The 16,841-nt window shown below is 46.2% G+C and overlaps 4 protein-coding genes across 6 annotated transcripts in view; 2 read left to right on the top strand and 2 right to left on the bottom strand.

The window, feature by feature from the left end:
• Positions 1-45: 45 nt before the first annotated feature.
• On the bottom strand, positions 46-3,572 carry LOC6501265 (transcription factor Sp4). The gene is made up of 5 exons (XM_032450416.2): positions 3,288-3,572; positions 2,840-3,228; positions 935-2,782; positions 649-856; positions 46-592 (listed from the first exon to the last, which is right to left on the bottom strand). Exons 1-5 carry the CDS (start codon positions 3,438-3,440, stop codon positions 353-355), a joined length of 2,838 nt encoding a protein of 945 aa, XP_032306307.1. The 5' UTR covers positions 3,441-3,572; the 3' UTR covers positions 46-352.
• A 43-nt stretch (positions 3,573-3,615) lies between these two features.
• On the top strand, positions 3,616-6,489 carry LOC6499321 (serine/arginine-rich splicing factor 1B). 2 transcript variants are annotated; one of them, XM_032450432.2, is made up of 5 exons: positions 3,616-3,887; positions 3,982-4,345; positions 4,553-4,677; positions 4,737-4,820; positions 4,893-6,489. In XM_032450432.2, exons 1-5 carry the CDS (start codon positions 3,724-3,726, stop codon positions 4,900-4,902), a joined length of 747 nt encoding a protein of 248 aa, XP_032306323.1. In that variant the 5' UTR covers positions 3,616-3,723; the 3' UTR covers positions 4,903-6,489. The 2 variants fall into 2 exon arrangements, with proteins under 2 accessions (XP_032306323.1, XP_001954876.1); XM_001954840.4 differs by having other exon boundaries at positions 4,737-6,489.
• Positions 6,490-6,940: 451 nt separating this feature from the next.
• Positions 6,941-16,841, top strand: part of LOC6499322 (extracellular sulfatase SULF-1 homolog) — a 29,813-nt gene continuing 19,912 nt past the window's right edge. For both annotated transcript variants that reach the window (XM_001954835.4, XM_032450414.2), the window contains exons 1-2: positions 6,941-7,730; positions 13,371-13,426. The gene's annotated coding sequence lies outside the window, so the exon portion shown is untranslated. The remainder of the gene's footprint in view (positions 7,731-13,370; positions 13,427-16,841) is intronic.
• Positions 14,714-16,756, bottom strand: LOC6501264 (D-xylose-proton symporter-like 2). Its single transcript, XM_001954839.4, has 3 exons — positions 16,438-16,756; positions 15,965-16,140; positions 14,714-15,907 (listed from the first exon to the last, which is right to left on the bottom strand). The coding sequence occupies exons 1-3, from the start codon at positions 16,628-16,630 to the stop codon at positions 14,774-14,776; spliced, it is 1,503 nt and encodes a 500-aa protein (XP_001954875.1). The 5' UTR covers positions 16,631-16,756; the 3' UTR covers positions 14,714-14,773.

Genomic DNA, 16,841 nt, shown 5'->3' with positions numbered 1-16,841 from the left:
TTCACCCAAAAAGGTATTCACCATCAATTGCTTACAACTCTGAAGTACAATAGATATACACATACATTTATTTACAATGTCCTAAGAGTAGAATCGAAGTGCGCACACAATCTTGAGATAAAACTTATAAATAACAGCGGGAATATCGCTCTGCTAGTTTTATTAAATGAGAACAGAAACGAACAAAAACGAATAAGGCTATAAAATACGCGCAAAAACACGAGTAAAATCCATAAAAAATAATATTGCACAAAATATGAGTAAAGGTAAAAACCAAGTATAAAGTAAATATAATAAGGAACCAGGAGGTGGACTAGCACACGATGTAAGGTAAAGAGTCTATTTTTCGATCTTACAGACTAGTGGGTTGGCGGTTAGCGGCTGCCGCGGTGTCGTTCTGAAACGACGGAAATCCCAGCTGCACAAAGTTGGCCAACGATGCATTAATATTGGAATCTGGCGCCTGGGTTATAGTAATGGTGTTTCCGGCCAAGTCTTGGGTAGTCACCACATGCATTATCTGCGCCTGCTGCGGTTGTGCTTGCGCTTGTTGCTGCTGCTGGGGAGCTCGCTGCTTTATTTCATATATATCCTGGAATTATAAAAGGATCATGACACTGCTAGCTACGACTAAGTAGTATTTCTTACCTTGTTGGGTCCCTGTGGATTGCTTCGAACTTGGGACGGCAGAAGAGCTGGCGCAGACGGCGGAACTGGAGCAGAAGTAATGCTCTCCGCACGCGGTCTTTTCCCGGTGTGCATTTCGCGATGCTTCTCATAATGCATTTTGTTGGAAAAGTTCTTGTTGCAGATATCGCAGCAATACAGAGTCTCACTGACGGGCTGGGTATGTATTCTATAGGAAGAAATGGACATTAAAATCACATAAATAATCCTTTTGCGAAGCTTTTAAGCATTCGAATTGAGAACTCACCGCTTATGTTTGTTAAGGTTGTCCTTGCGGGAGAATGGCTTCCGACAGACCTCACAGGTGTACATTTTCTGACCTGAGTGAGAAACCAGGTGCCGGGATAAGTGCTCCTTGCGGCTAAATGCCTTGTCGCAACCGTCCTCCGAACACTTGAAAGGACGCAAGCCCGCATGAAGCTTAACGTGCTGGGTGAGATGTTCTTTCTTTTTAAATTCGCGATTGCAGGTGGGACAGGTAAGCCCTGACACAAGAGTAGACTGCTGGCCATCCTGTTGTGGTAGTGGCAGAATCGGCTGTTGAGGACGCGGAACCTTAGCCTTTTGATCAGAAGACTCCTGGCCTTCAGGTGGCTTGTGTACCACCTTCTTGTGCTGCGATGCCATTGGAGGTGGCTGGGCTTTGCTCAGCGCGGGAATTGAGATTGGAATGGGTTGTGGGCTAGATGATGGAGCTGGAGCCGGTGCTGGTGCTGCGATTGGCTGTTTCGCTTGCGGCTTAGGTGGGGGTTGCGTAGAGATTCGACTGATGGTTATGTTTTGCTTATTAATCACTGGCAATTTCGGCGGAGCTGATGTTGGAGCTGATACCGGTGCTGGCGCAGGTGCAGTGACCGCCGCTGAAGCAGACTGCTTTGTTACTTTGGTGATAGTAGTGTTTGAGGAAAGCCGCTGTAGGGCAGTATTGGATGAGATCGTATTCTGCGGGGCAGCTGGGGCTGCCGGTAGTGGATGTTTAATCTGTTTGACTTGAGTCACTAGTCTTTTGGGGTCCGAAGTGGATCCAGTAGCCGTAGCAGCAGGGATCACCTTAGACTTTGGCGCTTGGGCTGGCCTCTGCCTAGGTGAGGGCGTCTTGAATACAGGTGATTCTTTACTACTCGTAGGAGTGGTTGGAGTAGATGTTGTGCTTACATTGCGGATCACCAACTGCGGATTCGCAGAGGTTGACTGGGGAGATCGGATTATTTGCTGGGAGGTGACCTGGGCCGTGTGAGCTGGTAGTTGCGGCTGCTGCTGGGAAATTATTTGTTGATTTTGAATAGGTAGGGTTTGCGTGGCCTGTGGAGTTATGTACTGGTTTTGAGCGACTGTTGCCTGTGTGCCCCCTAATGTTTGCGGAGTTAGCTGCAAAGTAGCCGGTATTGAAGTGGGTGTCAGCTGCATTATCGGCTGTCCATCAGCGGTGGCCAACTGTGGCTGCAGCTTCATCTGAACTTGATAGGTGGTCGGTAACACCAAGTTCTTTGTATCAATGTGCGCCACAATCTGCTGATCCGAGTTTTCGTCTCGAATAGTGATAGGCAGGAAGCATTTGCTGGGCGAGAGAAGGTTGGGTGTCGGCTGAGGAGCTGCCAAGCTTGAGAGTAAAGCAGCAGCATTGAGCTGTGTCGGAACCGGGGCGTTTAAGGCCCCTGAAACTCCCACACCGCCGCCTCCTGGCATCAACTGCAATTGAATTTGAGGCTGGTTCGACCCAAACTGATTCAGCTGCGTGGAAAATTGTGGAGTAGCCGGCGAAGAGATTACGAAGTTTAGTTTTGGCTTCTTGGTGTCGCTGGGTCCGCCAGTATCATCGGTCGTGGTGGTTAATTGGCTGTTTAGTTGATTAGTTAGTTGCTGAAGTTGTTGCTGTAGCTGTAGTTGTTGAATTTGCTGCCAGAGTGGCTGGAGTTGATCACCCAGTTGCGGTTGCAGTTGTATCTGTGGAGTGGCGACCGTGGGGCTTGTGTTTGTGACTGTCTGGATCTGAGGCGGGGGCGGCTGCTGGTTTCTGACGGTAGCGTTGGTATCCTTCTTTCCCAGCGGGGTTATCTTAATATCTGGCTTAAGGCGAATAAACTCCTCTAAGACCCTAATAGATAGTTCAATATGTTGAAATCAACTTAATAATGGGAGAGGCGCTACTTACGTCTGCTTGTCGCTCTTGATGGGTTCGGTTGTGGTCTGCTGCGGTGGCTGCTGCTGTTGGATTCCGTTGTCCAATGTTATGGTGTACTGTTGCTGAGGCTGGACACTCACAGCTTGCATAATGCTGTTCAGAAGGTTCCTCGACTGTTGGGCCGATGCCGAGGAAGTAGAGGTTGCTGGAGACGCTTGGACAACGCCGAGGCTTTTGCCGGTCTCGTCAATTGCATCCCTAATGTACAGCTTGTCACTTGTCGCCGCCGGGCGGATGGTGAGGCAGTTAGTCAGCATGTTCTGCGAATTTCGACAAGTGGCTTTGAACCCGCACATCTGCTCCAGCGTCTGGACACATTGACTGCAGACGCCTTTGGGAAGGCGGTCTTTCTCTTCGACCTGCAAAACGAAGGGGTCAGGTGCCGCAATAGCTCGACAAGGTAACGAGATCCACTTACCTGCAGCGAGAGGACCTCGAAGATCTTCTGGCTGAGATTCTTGGCGCGTCCTTCGGGCGAAAAGATATCTGTCTTTTGGTCGGCGCTGTCCGTGCAGAGGCGACACAAGTCATAGTAATTGATGCAGCGCACGTTGGCGCCGCCACTTGCCATTTTCCCGCTTGAGCTTCTATTTACCAATTATAGTGGTTTGTTTTTATTGTATTTGTTGTTTTTTCGTCTGCAGAACGACGCTCAGCTGCTAGAGATGACATATCATCGATAACAGAGGGGCCGATTACTCACCCCAATTGTGAGCAGGGATTTTTTCGTACATGCCCGAACGGGCACACATCCGCCATTTGCATTTTGAGAAGAAGAAGATATCTGACAGGAAAAAGTCGAAAAAATTACTTTCTGCCAGCCGAGCTATTTGAACGTGTGATATTTCTGCAAAATGGGTTCCCGCAATGAGTGCCGCATCTACGTAGGAAACCTGCCACCTGATATCCGTACTAAGGACATCCAGGATCTGTTCCACAAGTTTGGAAAAGTCACGTTCGTAGACCTGAAGAATCGGCGTGGGCCGCCATTTGCCTTTGTTGAGTTTGAAGATGCGCGGTGAGTAAGCGAATACATACACAATTAAAAGGGCTTCCTAAATGAAACATTATTTTGTGCCCACCCTCTTCCTGATTTCCTTCCGCTAATGCAGCGATGCGGATGACGCAGTTAAGGCCCGTGATGGTTACGACTACGACGGGTACCGCCTGCGCGTAGAGTTCCCGAGGGGCGGCGGTCCCGGCAGCTATCGCGGCAACCGCAATGACCGCAGCCGTGATGGCGGTCGTATGGGTGGTCGCGGGCCTCCGGCTAAGCGTTCCCAGTACCGTGTCATGGTCACTGGTCTCCCAGGCTCTGGTTCGTGGCAGGATCTGAAGGACCATATGCGTGAGGCAGGCGATGTGTGCTTCGCGGACACCTACAAGGATGGCTCCGGTGTGGTAGAGTTCCTGCGCCATGAGGACATGAAGTACGCCATCAAGAAACTTGACGACTCTCGCTTCCGTTCGCACGAGGTATGTTAATTGATTCCATTACCTATTCCGGAATATAAAAATCCAGATTTATAAGTACTCGAAGTTGGCAAAATTGCATTTTAAATGCCCATTAAGTCGGCCTAATTTATACTTTAAGAAAAAACTTCCACCAGTCTGTATTTTTTAAAATGCTGGATGGAAAATGATAGGTATTTTTTTTATTAAATCAAATTATTTTCTTCACAGGGCGAGGTTGCCTATATTCGGGTGCGAGAGGACAGTGGCGACAACGACCGCAGTGGTGGCGGCGGCGGAGGAGGTGGCGGCGGTGGTGGTGGTGGTGGCGGTGGAGGCCGCGATTACCGCGACAGGTACGCTGACTATTAAACCCAATTTCCATAGATGCCGATCAATACTAGAATACTTTCAGGTCTCGCTCACGCTCCTTTTCGTCGAGGCCGCGGCGTAGGGGAACACCCACATATTCGCCAGTGCGGCGTCAATCCTATTCCAGGTCTCGCTCACGCTCTAATTACTAAACACTACCAAGCATTATCCATTAATATAAAATATTTTTTACGAGCAGGAACCGTTAGGAAAAGCAAGCTAAATTAAGAATGCCCATTCAATGTTTGTTCAAGTCCCAAAACTACATTGTAATTGACAAGCAAGCTATATCAAGCAAAATCAATCCTTCATTCAAGTTTCGAGCTCTCGTCGAGGCCAATCAAAGTCTTTTAACCACTTGCTTTTCCACCAGAGCCACAGATCTAAAGATGCAGAGCAAATATCTTAAATAACATCTTATCTGGCATATTTTTGACAAAAAATAGTTTTTATAATCGCAAATGCGAACCAGGGAGCAGCCACATTTCCACGTAGCATTCCCTGTTTCGCATTTCGATTATTTTTAACCCTTGCCAGCCTCTGCATCATGCTAAATTATTTAACGAGCTCACTTTTTTGGGTCCATTTACCACCAAGCATAATTTATTAGATTTTACCTTAACGAAAACAACAAACATCGATACAGAATAAATATGTTTATAATGAAAGAACAAAAATAAGAAACTGAACACAAACTGAAATGTCAAAGAAATTGATAAGCTAACTATTAATACTTACATTTTTATTTTCTTCTCTTCCCCAATTTGCGCGTTTATGTTTGGAGAGTGATGAGGATGAGGAGGATTGATAATGGAGGATGTGGATGAGGATTAATGGAGGAGGATAAGGAGAAGGATATTTTGATGTTGATTTGTCGAAAGTGGATAATTTGGATGGAATTTAGTGGAGGCAGGATGTGTCTATAGATCTTTATAAATATGTGTATATTTAAAAGATATCAGGAATGGATTTGGATTTAGGATTGTTCTGTGGACTGTCCCTTCGCTAGGACAACGTGGGATGCAGTATCCTTTGGCTAACTCGCGTCTCCAAGGAGAAGGAGGAGGATATGGAGACGGAGAAGTTTCATTTTTGCTCCACTACCGAGGATATTGTGTCTATCCTTTGGTCATATCATGGTATGGGTAAAACACATTTTTGGAGGTGGAGAAGGAACACACTATTTGGCTTGGACAGGCTCTGCCGGACTTCGCGCCTCGCCTCGCTTCTCTTCTCTTCAACGTCCGCATGACGGTCGGGATTAGGATTCTATTGGATATGCTCACATGCGTTGTTCTGGCCTTCTTCGGATCGCACCCACAGACTTTCGCAATCGCAATCACACTCACACAGGGAACCGCGTATTTCGAGGCCTTTGCGCCCCAGTCGTTGTGTCATTGACAGGATTTGCTGTGCATCATCCAACGTTGCTTGCAGCCAACGCTGGATAGTGGATAGTGGTCCTTGGTCTGCTCCGCCTCCCTCTTTCTTGCCTCCTATCGGTATGTTCGATGCCACTCTATTTTTACATATTTTATTTTGCGTTTTAGTTTTATAATTTACGTAAATATTCTTACCATGCTCTTTCGTCTCCATTCGTGTTGTTGTTACCTTCGGAACGTGAAGAAAACGTAATGTGGGTTTTTTTTTTTTTATTTTTGTTTTCCACGTTTTGAACAGAAAAACATTGAAATTTCCCGCTTAAGTGGCCCACGTCCGTTTCATTTGCATGAAGTTTCCTTTTTTCCCGATGTAATGTAACAATCCGCACAGAAAATAAATTCTTTTTAAATGGAGTCCTATTTAAGTTTCTAATATAATCTTACAACAAAAAATAAACCACAAATAAACCGATTTGAATTAAAAAACAAAAACTAAATAGTGTTTGCTTGATTTTTCTTAAAGGTTTGACTACATATTTGTAGTCTATTCATGAATGATTTTAATCTTATAAGATATTAAATATAAAAAAAGGGTTTCATAAATGACAATTATTTATGAATGATTTTTTTAAAAAGAATATTTTGTAACAATATGATTCAAAATCTAATCGAGATTGGGATTTATTTATTTCGTAATCACCAGAAAAGCTGGCTAGTATATATATTCATATCCATATATAAAATCCATAAAAAAAATTATTTAAGAAACAAAACATAGTCAATTAATGATTAAAAAGCATTTGTAATAAATAAAAAATTTTGAAATATTTCAAAATTTAAAAACTATCCTGGAGAGGATTTTGAGAGAGGAAACAAACAGGGTGACTCGGGGATTCTTTGCACTCCTGGGCACAGGGCGATTCGACATGAACGGCCTTGAGGGGGGTGGTTTCCCACCTGGTTGAATTTCAAACAAAATCGTAGTCGTTCAGCTGGTCACACGGCAGAGTGAGTCTCCCGGTTCGCAGAGGAGGTCAAACGAAAACAGCAGCACTGCCAACTCATTGTTGTGGATGCCCCATTGTGCTCCAACTGCTCCACAGCCCCAACTGGTCACACTGCTCCAACCGAACCGACTGAGCGAACGTGCGTCGCGGATATTTGAACGCGGACTCCCGCGCTCCAAACAAGAATCGCATGTGCCCTGGGCCTGCGGCAAAAGTGCGCGAAAAGTTTTGGACACCTCCGGAACTTTAGCCGGGAAGTGATCATTGAGATCAGCTAATTTATCCGGAACTTTGCTAAGACCGTGAGCGAAGGTGAAGGGCCGTTGAAGGAGTTGTTTACCTGTTTGCCGTGGATTTAATATCGCCGCCTTATCAGCGGCATTTTCTCCACTTTTATTGAACCGGATCGGGCGCTGATATCTGCCGAGCGGCAGCTGTTAATTGTACAACCAATTACCCGGTTTATCATCTAACTCGAAGCACTTGTGAGTGACTACAAACTAAAAATAGACGGTGAAGTGTCGAAATTAAATGGTGAATTGACCTCAAACCCAATTTGGATCGTGTTTTTCTGTGCAAACATAAACTGAAAACTGAAAAGTGATTTTTGAAAAATAAAAACAACTTCATATATATCAGAAACAGAAGGTAAGGGGAACTGCATCTACACCGATGTTTGCACGGCCGTGGAATTGCTGCGATCGTAAAAATCGCTAATTCAAAATGCAGTCTAAGCAAATCACTGCCTCGGGAATTATTGGTCTTGTTCGCTACTTAAAAGGTTTTTTATTGATCATAATTTAAAATTAGCTTTATGGGCTAGGGCTAAGGCCAGGCCAAGCAGAACCACTAACAATTCCATCTTGTTTCTGATTCATTGGAACTTCCGCCTAATTCCTCGAGGGATCGCCTCGATCGCTTGACATTGGCAAGGCGATCCGACCCACTGGGATATGATCGGCATTCGACACTTGACAGCTTCCTAGGGTGCTTCTTCGGTAATCCGATACCGATGAAGGTCGGTAGTTGCCTCTTGCGGCAACTACCTAAGACCAAACAATTCCACCTACCTGGAACTCCTCAAGGCTGCTTTTCACATCCAAGTGCACGGCTAGAAAAACTGCTTTATTTATGTTTTACTTTTGTGTATTAATTTTAATAAATTTCCAGTTCAAGGGGACAGTTTTTCGCAGTGCATGGCCGTGTTTGGGTAGGTCGTTAGACAACACCATGCCACCTGAGCGTCTCTAATCGCAGACCCGTCCATCTGCTCGGAGTCTGGTCTTTGTCCCACTTCGGCAAGTTAATCTTTTGTTGTGACGAGATGCTTATCACACCTACCGCCGCACTGCGACAGGTGCAGTCTTCTGGAGTTTCCGGTGGCCTCCAGAGGAGTGGGGAGACCCATTCAAGTGCCGCCGTTGTTGGCGCGAATGATTGACGGCCGGTAACGGCGACCCCTTAACCCCTTGTGTGCAATCATTGAGCCGCAGCGTGTTGGCAATTTATGTTAATTGTGGTTGGCCGGTACTCTCCCTTTTGGTTTGGTTCAGTCTATGTTTCAGAGTTAAAATTGTTGTATTTTTAAAAAATAATCATATATATTTTATTGGGAATGATGATATAATTGTAAAAATAGCGAAAAATTGCGATAAGCTTTTCCAGGAATTCTTCGAGTAATCGTAAATAACATTATAATGTGTTATATTTTAGAGTATTTGAGAGACCCGCTTCCAAGTATTTTGACTAACAGATTCGCCTCGCACGTTGGCTTTCACGGAGTAGCCAAAGTAGGCACTTAAACAGGCACTTTGTACTTTTCCGAAACCGAAATGCAATACTTTGTTAGAGGCTGCAACAAGTTGAAGCCGCCAGCCCCGTCGGCCCGTCTAATTGTTTTGACTGTGGCAATTTCTCCTGGCCTTTTTCGGCCTACCAGAATCGGAGTCAGAGTTGGAAACTGGTTTGTTTACCCGCTCCACGCTCCATGCTCCACAATTCGGTCAGCGACGGGTTAAGGCTCATCGTCAAAAAGAGAGAGAGAGGGGCTGCCTGGTGGCTGCCAGAGGCGATGACTGGACCCCGAGGCATCGACCAGAGGCGACCAGGGTAACGAGAACGATCCGTTTTGGCCTTTTACCGTAATCAGGTTTCGGTTTCGGCCTGTACGTCGACAAGCAGAATGAATGAATGAATGAATGGCCGACTGAATGAGCGATTGGGGGCCTCTGCTCTGCTGGCCCGCCACGGCCCGGCAATCCATCATGCTGTCCTCGGAACTGGTTGACCAATAGCACTTAATGAGTGGACAAGGCGTCGCCGACTCCCATTTGCATCCCCCTCCCCGGCCACCACACATCCGCGCCCCACACTCATCCCCGAGAGCATCCACACTACAGGCACGCAGAGTCGAGGAGTCATTAGCCGCCGACTATGCCTATATGGGCTGATAGCATGCCAGACATGGCACGCATAAAATACAGTCATAAAAATCGCCCAGGAGGCGGGCTGGATGGGGCACGCGTTTTTGGGCGCCGTTTAATTGCGGCGCGCGATTTGTACGCGATTTTAAACGCCTCAATTTGCATTTCTCGGCAGTCGTTAGGTCGGCTTGTTCGTTCGGCCGCCGGACCATGAGAGGAAATTGAACGCCTAATGGAGCAGCTGGTTAGAGGCGAGTGTGTAGGAACTAACACATCTAGTCGGGCTATCAATTTCAATTTGCCTCTTTTGTCCGAAGACCGATAAGGACCATTGATGGGGCACTGACACTATCTGGGGTTAATTGGGAATTGAATGAATGTTTATGGACACGTTTTTGTTGTTTCCGATGGATGGGGTTCAAAGGTCAACGGGTAATCCATCAGTCCAGGGCGTGAAAGCTCCTCACTTTGATAGGCTTTTTTAGTTAAAATTAGAAGCTCAGTAATAGCCGCAAGTCGCGTTTAAAAACGTCAGTAAATCGCGTCAAACATTAAAAAATATTAGCTTCAGCCGCAAGGGGGTTGGCCCTCGTTATTGTAAGCGGCTATTAAAATAATTTAACTCGGGTGGAAAAGGATTACAGCCGCATCCCACCACCCATCAGGCTTAACATAATTTTTGCTAATATTTTGAGCGAGGCTCTGGCAGCGTAATGCGCTTAGAAATATGAATAAAGGCTGCATTAACCTGAATGGTGCCCTGATAGCGAGGGCAGCTGCAGCAAGGAGGTGGAGAGGGAGGAAGGAACAACCCACGGGACGAGATGAAGGACTGGGCTGGGAAAGGAAAAGGGTAGGCTCTGATCCATGATGAGCTGTGCGGCAAAAACGCGCCAAAAAGCAGCGACGTCGACTGCATTAAAGTGGAAAATCCTGTCTGACAACATTTAAACTAAAGAGAAATATATATACCGCCAGGCTATACAAAATATGTGCACAACAAAAACAAACAACAGCCACCACATAATAAGCGTGAAAAAAGGCAAAATGGGAGCAACTCCGTTCCAGACACAGTCTCATTTTCAGTTTCCGACCAGGCCAGGAGCGAGCAATGAAAAGCGAGTGTGGTTGTGGCTGAAGTCCCAGACAATGGGTGGTTCTCCAAATAATACAGTCCATCTAGGAGTTTTCAATTGAAACCCTAAAACAATATGCATTTGGATATTAAGTAAAAAAATGTTTAGATACAAATATGAGGTGATCCCACCCACTTTCCAAACGCTCAAAAACAAGATGAATATTTTGGAAATCTGATCCCAAGGCCCATTCAGCACTAAAACCATCCTGCATTGCAAATAATTCACATTCTCGCTGTGCAACAAGAAATAAACAAACAAATAACCGAAACCCCCACTCGTTACATCAATAAATTTTCGTGTTTGTTTCTCGGATTCGAGAAAAATAGATTTAATGATGGATAGAATGGATGAAAATCCCACATGGTTTTTCCGCAAATCAAACATGAACTGAGAAGCGCCGGCAGTGAGCACGCCACTCGAAAAACAAATAAGTTAATAAATATTGCTCATGCTTTTAATTATCATTGTTATTATGTTGCCGAACATGAAACGAAAAATGTGCAAATTGTACACCAGTTTTTGGGGCGTTGAAAAGTAAAAATATACATCCATATTTCGCGTGCCAGATGATCTTGAACCTGTAGAGGTTGTGTGATTAATGATGTGTTTGCCGAATATTGGGGAGCTCTCCGCTGGAATATTTCTCATATTTCTCAGCCGGTGCTAATTGAAAATATTTCCTAGAAGCCTGAGTTGTATTTCAAAAGCAATTTGTACTGCTGTCATCGTATTTGACTGCGATTAATCAGTTAGTTTTTAAAGCCATTCATAAGGAATAGTTTTCTTGAACAGGTAAGGAGAATGCAGTGCCTTGCTCCAGATTTTGACCTCAAACAGAACTCCTACATTGACAAATTAACACAAATATCTCAAAAACAAATTTCTGTAAATGCTAAGTAACTGTGGCCTTCAATTTGTCAAAGTCAGTGGCAGAGAAACAGGTAAGAAATCTGGCCTTTCTTCCTGGCCAGCACATGTGGTAGGCCCTTTTGTACTCTGAGAGTGTCACTAATGACACCTGGCGGGGGCAAGACAAAGGGGAACCCCAGCAGAACCAAAGTAAATCACTCTGAACTCCCATATATTACTTGCTGCCTCCGCCAATATCCATAAATAATTCCCCAGCCCAGAACACTCCATCAAATGTTCAATTGTTCGACCAAATACCTTGCCAGGGCAATCAATTAATAACCTTTTTACGAATGCAATTCCAGCCATTAAAATAAACTGGCAAATGGCAATAATAAACTAGCTATTTCTGATTTGCATGCTCCGTTTCCAATTCAATCAAGCCCGAACTCTGCCCGGAGGCGTTTATGGCATTGATTGTTGCTCGGTTCGAGCTATTTCTGCCATGCGTTTGATTTTTTATTCGATTTGTGGCAGATTTATGAACTGCCCAGCACAGAGGCGAATGTAATTGAATGAAAGCTAATCTTTCTAATTGCTCGTTGACTCGAAAAGCACGTATTAAAGATAACTGGTGTCGGTGCTGGAATTTTTTCCCACATTCTATCGACGGATTGGTCGTAATTGGGGCGTAACTTTTCCGGATTCTAGACTCTCCTGCTCCTCCTCCCATTCGAGCCAATGGAGCGTGGCCAAAAAAACATTATTGCCATTCGAATTGTTTATCTTCCTGCTCGTTGTTCAGTTGGTGGCATGAAATCATCGATGGGGAGGCTTCTCCACTCACTACTACTACTAGCTGTTTCCCTACTGTCAAGATCAATGACTCCGGAGTGTTTAGGGAGCGAGGGGCTTATCAAGAGAGCTCTCCGTTGATAAACTCCGGGGCGGCATGATAAATGGACAGCAATCAATAACGAGGAGCAGACTGTCCGGTTTATTTACCTGCAATCAAAACCGTTTATGTTTTTCCCTTTCAGTTTGTTTGTCTGCCTTGTATGTAAATAGACACGAGAGGCACAAATAGCAGGGCAAATAAGCCGGAGCCAGAGGAGGAGGCACTCACGCAGTGGGCGATGAAGTTTCTTTTCGACTGGGTTTCAATTCGATTCTGTTTACATGTCTTCAAGGTTGCCAGGGCTTTAATTTGCATTGTTTGGGTGTTTGCATGTCAAGCCAACACTTTCCCAAAAAAAGATAGTGGTGATAACACCCCAGCAGAAGTACTAACTGGGCCAACATTGTGCAAACGCAGTGTTGCAGTCGAGTCGTAAAAAAACCTGAAAGCCAAAGCTCGACTAAAGTTAAGCGGCAGCTGTTTGTTCAATAAAAGCATGATAGCCTCTGAATGGCAGAACGAAGTGGGGATACTCTTTCTGCAGAGCCTCCTTCTCCTCCAACAAATCCCATTAATTCGCATTCACATTCGCGCTGCAATCATTTTCTTGAGAGCTCTATGCACTCAATTAAAATGCCAAGTTCAGCGCCTGCCAACATTCAAAACTGACAGCTGACAGATGGAAGTGTACCTTGCCAAGGAAAGCCAAGTCCAGGTCACGGACGCCTCTCCACTCCACTGCCTTTCAATCCCCGCGTCCAACTATCAATCATTCAGTGCTCATTTCCCTGCAAGACAGGTGCAAAATGTGTCAGTTCACGACGGTCCTTTCCGGATGGCTTCTGGAGAAATGTCACTAGGCTGAGTTGGGCAGGCTCTCCATTTAATTGAGATGAATTAATGACAGGGCTTCCGTCCTGTTTGATTAAGATTTCCTCCAAATATACAATGCGTAACATTTGCACGTTTTATTTTTCAGGTTCATCAGATAGAGATCCCAAGGACCCTAACAGCGCTTGAACTTTGAACTATAAGGTGAGTTAACAATACTCCAAATATATAGCTCTGCCTGGGTGAAATTTTAGGAATTTTCTTCCGGCAATTAGCCCGAGCTGTAAGCCATAAAATACCTTTCGTTCTTAGCCGAGTTCTTCTAGTGGTTGCAGCTGCTTTCAGGCATTCTCTACCATTGGCTCTCGAGGCTCTTGAGGCCATTGAATGCAATGCCTTATGGACTCACCCCCAATCCCCATCCTGCTGCCCCCGAGGGTGAAATGGGCGCCTAATTAATGTGCAAAATCACGCGTCTGCATTTAATTCACTTGGGTGCCTGGGAAACCTCCAACTCCTCCAGCTCCTAGGCGAGTAAGCCACTCGAAAGATTGCCATTTTGGCCAGCATCTCGTCTATTTAAGGGCATTGGCTGGCAAACATCATCGAGCTCCCAGCAAACGCCATGCCTGCCGATGTCAATTGTCCTTTATTGCCATTCCTTCATTAGGCCCGAGTCTTGGATGGCATTTTAATGCAATTTTTATGCGCATTTTTGCGCGATGTAATGTATCCACCGCCCGGCCCCCTCCGCACAGATAATTTCAATCGTAATTCATATAATTCGCTATATGGTTGCCTCAATAGGCCTTTGTTGTGTCGCCCCGGTAAGTGCCCCTGCCGGGCTTTCACTTCTAGGGAGTGCTCGGTTGCCGCTTTTCAGTGGGTCTGTGGGAAGCAATTAGATTACTGTGGTTCCTGAGGTATCAGATGCCTTGAAATCGTTTACAACTGGCTTGCATTAGCAGTTAAATGACACTTTTCACAAGTACCATACACACTTACACGCATTACTGCCATTTAAAATTTGTTTCTTTCGGAGATGGCAGCTGTTGCTGTCGGACAAAATGTTTAATTGGGCATGGAAATGATTTGATCCATAAAAGTGCATTAAAAACGCATAAACTGTCGGCAGAAGCTTCAGACAAACATGTTCGGCATCCGATGAGAGACCACAGAAGCGCCATCAAAGTGTCAGAAATGGAGCAGACTCCGCGGCACAAATCCCAATCGTCCCCTGAAATCCCGGGTCTCTAAAGCTGCCGGAGACATAAATTAGCTCATAATAAAGTTCAAAATAAACTACGCCGCCGCCTAGAGTCTATAAAAATAGTCTCCAGTGGGGGAAATAAACCCCATTATATATTTGAGAAGACATAAATGCGTAAACAAGACTGTATTTTTGGATAATCCTGAGGTCAGCCAGTGGGATGAGTAATGTCTGGTTCCAGTGCCCAGTAGTTCCACTAGTATTCCCCAAAACACACTCTATAGGTTCGAAGCCACACTTTATTACACCACCAGCGAACATTAAAGACGGACAGAGAACGGTTAGTAGGCCATGACGTCGTGCACCCTTCGGAAGCGGGCACCAGCCTGCCGCAGGGTCATGCCCCGGGTCTCCGGCATTATGGCTGCAACAACCACCACGCCCACCGCCAGGATAATGCCCACGGCCACGTAGTACCTGTAATAGTAGGCCGCACTGGAGGAGAATGTTACGATCACAATGATGTGGATCACCTGTTCGAAGCACACGATCAGGCCGATCAGGAAGGGCTTTACGCGCATCGGGAAGGCCTCGCCCAGGTAGGCCGAGGAGCTGCAGACGAAGAGGCCGGCGAAGAACTGGAAGGCCATGCCCAGCCGGCAGATTTGCCACATGTAGTAGTAGTCGTAGACGTGCGAGTAGTCCCCGTAGACCCCGGCCATGCCCAGCATCAGTCCGGCCATGCAGAGCAGGCCCAGCAGGGAGACAAACTTCCGGCCCACCGTGTCCAGGACGCCGATGGTGATGAGGGCGCCAATCAAGCGCAGGATGCCGAAGATAATCGGTGGCCAGGCGTCCACTGTGAAGTACACGAAGGTGGTGCTGTACTGCTCGGACTGGGAGAGTGGCATCGAGAACGAGAAGGCCACGAAGCAGCGGAAGAGAAGCAGTTTAAGGAAGGGCATAATGGACTCGCCCAACTGTTCCCCGTAGCCCTGGCTGCTGCCCTCCACCACGTACAACTTGGCCTCCTCGTAGGCCTGGTCGCCGGCCTCCCTCGTCCAGTAGGCGCCCATCAGCCGCTTGATGCTGTCCCGTGCCTTGTTCTCCTGGTTCTGGCGAATGTAGAAGATCGGCGACTCCGAGTTAACAGCCACGCTGCCGAGGGCACAGGCCGAGAAGACGATTCCGAAGATACCGTGCACCCGGTTGATGGTCATGTCCAGGCTGGTGTTCCACTCCGCATCGTAGATCACCTGGATGGCGATTCCCAGCGCCAGACCGTACTGCTCCATGGCGCAGCAGGAGCCTCGGTTGCTACTCGAAGCCACCTCGGCGGCATGGATGAGGAAGGGCACTGTTATTAGGCCTATTCCCACACCACCGACGTACCGGGCGGCCAGGATGGACTCGTACTGGTAGGGAGCACTCACAAAGATGATGGCATCGATGAGGTTCATAACTCCGCCAAGACCCTGTTGGAGATAAGAGAGTTAAGATGCCATAATGACTCTGGGGCTGATGCTTCTTACATAGAAGATCATTTTGGGCAGGAAGGAGACCGTCAGGGCAGATACAAAGGCGCCAATAATGACTCCGAAGAACCAGCTGTACTGGAACTCCATAGTGCTATTGAAAACGGATTCGTTCAGACTCCATCCCAGTCCCTGGGCCAAGTCCATGCCTCCATAAACAAAGAGTAGAGTGGCTGTAGAGTCGAAAGAATTGTTTTAGTTTTTTACTTTTACTTCTATACTTCTAGCCATAACTTGAAATACAAAATAAAGGAAATTCTTTAGGTAAAGGTATAGATTAAAAAATGATTTTGTTTTGCAACTTTTATTCCGAATGCCAAGCTCTAGAAACGTGAACAATTATCTGCCCGCGGAATGTAGGAATTAGACAAACCTGCCAAAACCTTGTATGACAAGTCTTATCATCAAAACACTATTTTAGACCCCTGTTCCTATTAAAAACAATGGCCTATTTAAACTGTAGAACTCACCAGCTGTTCCGGAAAAAGCCTGCCCGCTGGTCGCCCAGCGTCCTGTGTTGGAAGCGGTGACCACAACCACGGGCGGCGGTGGTGGCGGTATCCCCGTGTTGATGTACGTGGTCTGGCCTTGCGGTGGACCCGTGGTAATATAGGTGGTTTGCTGGGCGGGATATGGACCCGCGGTGACATATGTAGTCGTCATATTCCCAACTTACGTAACCTCGAAAGTTAAGCTTTTATTTCCACCTCCAAGGAGCACGTTTGGTTCGTTCGATTTGGCTGCTAGTTACGGACTGGGCTTCTTTTTATTAATTTTTGCCGCGTAAGTAGTAGATATCAGCCTAAAATATCTAGCAGCCAGATAATTGATATATTTTATCAGCTGGTAGATAGATACTCGTGTTCTCTCTTTT

This window comes from Drosophila ananassae, chromosome 2L (assembly GCF_017639315.1).
Source record: "Drosophila ananassae strain 14024-0371.13 chromosome 2L, ASM1763931v2, whole genome shotgun sequence".
Classification (NCBI taxonomy): domain Eukaryota; kingdom Metazoa; phylum Arthropoda; class Insecta; order Diptera; family Drosophilidae; genus Drosophila; species Drosophila ananassae.
The sequence above is the reverse complement of the archived record's forward strand: the minus strand, read 5'-3'. Positions and strand labels throughout refer to the sequence as shown.